This window comes from Anneissia japonica, unplaced genomic scaffold (genome assembly GCF_011630105.1).
Source record: "Anneissia japonica isolate Jap-2015-1 unplaced genomic scaffold, ASM1163010v1 scaffold1208_len1460985_cov181, whole genome shotgun sequence".
NCBI lineage: Eukaryota > Metazoa > Echinodermata > Crinoidea > Comatulida > Comatulidae > Anneissia > Anneissia japonica.
Window position 1 is genome coordinate 147,511 of NW_022688484.1, and position 5,719 is coordinate 153,229.

General features: G+C 33.7%; 1 protein-coding gene across 2 annotated transcripts; it reads left to right on the forward strand.

Moving 5' to 3' along the window:
- The first annotated feature begins 70 nt into the window (after window positions 1–70).
- On the forward strand, window positions 71–2,784 carry LOC117121832 (histone H3.3A). 2 transcript variants are annotated; one of them, XM_033267207.1, is made up of 3 exons: window positions 71–180; window positions 536–840; window positions 1,041–2,784. In XM_033267207.1, the coding sequence occupies exons 2-3, from the start codon at window positions 559–561 to the stop codon at window positions 1,167–1,169; spliced, it is 411 nt and encodes a 136-aa protein (XP_033123098.1). In that variant the 5' UTR covers window positions 71–180; window positions 536–558; the 3' UTR covers window positions 1,170–2,784. The 2 variants fall into 2 exon arrangements, with proteins under 2 accessions (XP_033123098.1, XP_033123106.1); XM_033267215.1 differs by having other exon boundaries at window positions 77–143.
- The last annotated feature ends 2,935 nt before the right edge of the window (window positions 2,785–5,719 follow it).

Sequence of the window (5,719 nt, forward strand, 5' to 3'; positions counted from 1 at the left end):
TAAAAGTGCATATATAATATCTATAAATTGTTTTTGTTTATTAAATAAAAAATAATTTTAATTATTTTGAAAGAGCCAACTATCTAATAATCATAAGGATTCATTCATTGTGTTTGTGTATGCGAAACGAAATATAATTTGACGTAAGTTGTCAGTAGTAGTACATAAATATCTCCAAAAGTAGGTAGCAAATGCTTATTACTGTCCATTTGTTACATATTTTAACATGTCGTGACCAGTATTATGTGATTCCTTTCGTATTTAGTGCAAAGCTTCTGTTATTAATTTGTCAATATTTAAGTCTTGTCAGACTCAGAGAGAGTAGCCTAGCTAGGCCGGGCTATAGCATCCGGATTAGTCGTTGGATGAGAGGTTAATTAAGCTGTAGCTACCCTACACCACTATTAGTACTACCTAAGACTAGCCTGGACTATCAAGGTCCTAGGTTTTTTGCCAAACTTATCTATAACTGGTCATTTATTGTTCGTTTTATACATACCATGTTAATAAAAATTTACTTTATTTTACTTTTTAGGTAGGCCTATTTAAAAATAGAAAATGGCTCGTACCAAGCAAACAGCTCGTAAGTCCACTGGTGGTAAGGCCCCACGTAAGCAACTTGCCACCAAGGCTGCAAGAAAAAGTGCCCCATCTACAGGAGGTGTAAAGAAGCCGCATAGATACAGGCCGGGAACTGTTGCACTTCGTGAAATTCGTCGCTATCAGAAGAGTACTGAATTGCTGATTAGGAAGCTGCCCTTCCAGCGTTTGGTCCGTGAAATAGCACAGGATTTCAAGACTGATCTTCGATTTCAGAGTGCTGCCATTGGAGCTCTGCAGGTAGACTGTTTAGACCAATCATTATTGATCTTTTTTAAATTTCGACCAATCATGATCGCTCTTTTTAAACCTAAATATCATGATCGCCCTTTTTTAAGAAGAATCATTTTTTCCTATTGTACAAAATAATTACCGTAAAATAAATATGATACAAATTTTAATACAATACTTTTATAGTTGTTTTGTTGTTGTATTTACAGGAAGCCAGTGAAGCCTACTTGGTAGGACTTTTCGAGGACACCAACTTGTGCGCCATTCATGCTAAACGTGTGACCATTATGCCGAAAGATATCCAACTGGCCCGCAGAATCAGAGGCGAGCGTGCTTAGGGCAGGCCAATTGTTCAGTGGAGAATTGCGTTCAATATTTCCAGCATTTTGTGATATTTTTTTCATTGAATTGTCAGTTTTGTATCTAGCATAGATAGTTGTAGATTAATGCAAAATTTGTACAGTGTATCCAAAAATATTAATGGTTTTAACTTATTGTTTCTGAATTGCAGACTTTCATTCAAAATTGTTAAAAAGAAAAAAAAAACAAACATTCTGTTGTGTGTTATAACTTTATCTACAAGGCTACATTCAGACCTGACATGTTAATACTGGCGTGTGCTGCGCCGCCCACAAGTGCATACCACTCGATTAACGTTGCGCTAGTGTTACTCGTGTCTGAACATAGCCTAAAACTCCTAACATCATTGTTGAATGAGTATTGAAAACATGATGAAGAGTTGGGATGAGCTGCACTAGTCTACAGTAATTAGTGTAATTTAAAAAAAAGTAATTTCAGTGATGTTTTTTTGAACCAGATTATTTCACATGATAGACAGAAGCTATCAAGGACACTTGAATTAAGTACTGTATGCTTGTGACCTAGTGTCAATCATGTAAAATAAACTAGTCATAAATTTTCCAATTTTTTTTTTGAGTGTTTATAATATTTAGTGCTCCTTCGCCAGTCTATTTTGTTAAGCCGCAGTCATACTGTACTTATTGCGGTAAAACTAACCAAAACGTTGATTATTTTTACCATAATTAATCCAATGCGTACAGCCCAAAAAAAAACAAACTAACCTTTATGGAAAACCGAGATGAGCTGTTAGTTTAACTGTGTGGATTTCACCGAGCCAAAAAGTCCAATGCGAACATGCATTTCAGTTAAACCTCCTGAGCCATTCGAGTGTTACTCCATGAATTATGTCACGGATTTGTGCCCTAATAGTTGATTTTTCCAGTAAAACTAACTCAAAAAATCCAAGTACTTGTACAGACAACGTTAATACATTGGAATGATACCCATGGTCTTGGTAAAAAGTCCAGTGCGATTGTGGCTTTAGTAACTAAAAATATGAGCCTACCATTATTGATGAAGGCTAAAATTTTGTAAGCCTAAGCTTAAAAGTAGTTAATTTGTATTCAAGAAATGTAAAGTTTTTAAAAAATTGTTTTTGCAGTCTACTGTTACAAAATAATATTAAGTGTTTTAGTGATAATTATCACAAGTTTTACCTCAATCCTTTTCTGAATATACTCTCAATTTTGATATAAGAAAACTTCAGGACCAAATAAATATCAGGTTATCAAGAAGATATTAAAAAGTACTATGTGGAAAAAGACAATATTTCTAGCAGGTAGATTGATCGAACAAAATCATGCAAACTGACTCTAAATCCTGTAGATGATACAGTATTTAGTAACTTGTTCTCATTTTCTGACAAATTGTTCGTATATGCTTTTTGTAGGAACAAAACTCTAGTACTGTGTCAGTGTTTATAATGTTCTCCTTACCCTCTTGTCAAATAATGCAATACTTCACCTGATTAAATGCAATTATGTCCCTTAATAATGTAAAAAATACTATCATTATCATTTAGCGTGACGCCCAAATGTGCGATTCTTTTTCAGCTGTATGTCCCATTTCTCAATTAAATTGATATTTAGCCGAGCTCGTTTTCTTCATTTTTATGAATCCGTGTGATGATTTCATTGATATATTATTTTTTTCTAAGTAGCTTTACATATTTTAGCTTCTTGAATATAAAAAAATGATTAGTAGGGCGAGACTTTTTTTTATACCCAAGTTGTTTGCGAAGATCATCAGTGGAGGGTGGAAAAAAATAAATAAATAAAAATTTGTTTTCTAATTTAGCGAATAGTTTTGCCAAAAGCATCCAGACGGAGGAGAAAATAAAAATAAAATTTTATTGGTGAATTTAAACAGTGGAGTAATGGGATGGGTAAATGCTTTAAATCTATATAATTAGGAATAGAAACAGGCAATTCTTATTTTGGGAATTTCAAGGCAGCGGCGGACATAATAAAAATAAAGAAAAACTTGTATCTGAAATGTACATTTCGTGGTGGCGGGTGCGCTAATTAGCATAAAATACAAAGTTATTTTTATTCAAAATCACCATTTTTGGCGAGCAGCAGATTCGCTAAACAAGGTATAAAAAAGTTGCAACTAAGTGGTGGAAAATTATACAAGCATGGTAAGTGAAAAATAGGTTTACCACAAACGACAAACCTCATTAAGATTATGTTACGTAATTAGCAGAAAAACATTAAATCATCAAAACCAAGGATTTGACAAAAACACGTCCACACCCCAGAGCCGGTAGAACGTTCTTTTCTTTCCGATCATACAAAAATCTGCATAGACATACAGTATATTCTGCCAAAAAGTGGGGGCCCGGGGCCCCCTAGTTGCACCAGCCATGCACACGACTGACATGTCCATCACATGACATTACATTATGTTACCATATTTCATTAGGGCAAAAAAAATTTTACGAATCTAAGAGTCAGCATTTTAGTTGTTTTTTATTTTTTTAACAACGAATGATATTTTTTTATGAGCAAATAAAGCTAGAATAACCATGGCGAGGGTTGGGGGTCAAGGCTAGCCTATTTTGCTGGATGTGAATCAAAAATTGTATTATTTGTGTATTTTCTACTTTTTAGGCGTAAAGACATTGGTTGTAAAAAAAAAGTTTTCCTACTAACCTACCAATTTTTAGGATTTTCCCAAATGCTTAACTTATGTCTCACTATCTGACGGTGGGCCTGAGCGAGATAAGGTTAACTTTGGTGCGCATCACCATCGGAGGGCCTTCTGACCGAGCTGGGGAAGGGTTTAGGATGGGTTCCCTCCTTCCTAATGAGTTTTGCTTTTAAATAAGGACCTGCCGGAAATGGCACTCTCAGACTGAAAAACGGTACTTTAAATGTAAAGTTGATAAAATACAATTGTTACTATACTGTCAAACTCAATAAACACGCATTTCATTTCATTAGGCCATTTTTTTTCTTTTTTTTTGCTCCAACAGCCCGACGAGCTCTGGCTGGTGGGGGCTTGACTTGTCCAATGGGGACTTCAGCCCCTGCTGCCCCCCACACCCCCGCTGACGCCGCCACTGATGGCAACTAGTACTGTAGTAATTTATTATACAGTCGAGGTGACAAGTGCTCTGGGCAACTAGTCTTGACTCATTTGTTACAGTTGCTTGTAGTTGCGCGATTATGAAAGTCGACATGAAAGTCAGTGGTCATACTGTAGTTCGTGAGGGCGACATGAGCTTAGCCTAAAAAATTTTATACTGAATATAGGGAAAATAAAATATAGTATTAATATCAGAGTGCAGTGCATATTATTTTCAAAAACATACACCAACAAAAGGAATTAATATTACAATAATTTATTTCTCATTCCATTCTTTTAAAAGCCATTAAAACGAAAATCAATTCTAAGTGAATATATCGCCTTTTCGCAAGAATTTCAGGTAAATCCACCAGTTTTGTAAACATAATATACAAACAACACCAAGAACACTTCAAACATTTTAAACATCAGTTTGCAGTAAATGAAAAGTTTTTTACATTCTAATACAAGAAATATGAACCAAATTTGATATATAGTTTATCCATTTTTGTACACAACATTCTGTTTGAAATAATTTTGAAATTTAGTTTTTGTACACAAATAATTACTGTATATCTACACGAACAATACACCACTCCAATTCCAATGTTCCTGTATACATTTTAAGCAGCACAAAAAACCACCAAATATAAGATTTATGTAAACAATTTTATGCAACTTTTACCTTAGATCAACTAAAGAGAGATTTGAACTAATATCATTCCTATAATATTTTCAACATAAATAATGATTAATAAAATAGTTAAACATTTTTTCCAGTTACAACAAATTTATATAATAAAAATAATACAAATATTGTTTAAAGGTTTGATAAAGGTAATAATACATTAATGTTTGTGGTACACCATATATAGTTATGAAAACAACAGTTCTTTTCATAACTATCTATGTGGTGTAATATATGATATAAAAACAATACAGTAATAATATAAATATTATTAATAATAACAGAGTAAATGTTGCAATGAACTTCGCAGCACTTATAAAATTGGTGAATGCTTCAATTTAGCACGTATTCGGCAGCAATTAATACAAATTATGCTAAAACAATACCATGTATTTTTGGCCTATCTGACTTCTTGCTAATAATCCCTTTTTTATATATAGCACAGGTTAGCTGGGAATTTTTGCAGCCTGCGAATGCGAATTAAAACCGTGTGAGCAACCCGCAAACAATCTTTTGACTAGAAACACCGATCATCTACAAAAATTAACATTAAATCCAAGAATTATGTGGTACAACAGCAGTTCATGAAAGTTTTGGAAGTATAAAAAATTTGGATTGTTAAATCAACAATTCACTTTGGCCCTCTGACCGATTTGTATGCCCACCCCTGATACACAGTAAGCGCTACTCTTAAATACTGTATGTACCGAAATAATTGCAGTTAGATCAGCAAAGTCATTAAGTATACTTGCGGCAAATTACTTTTTTTTC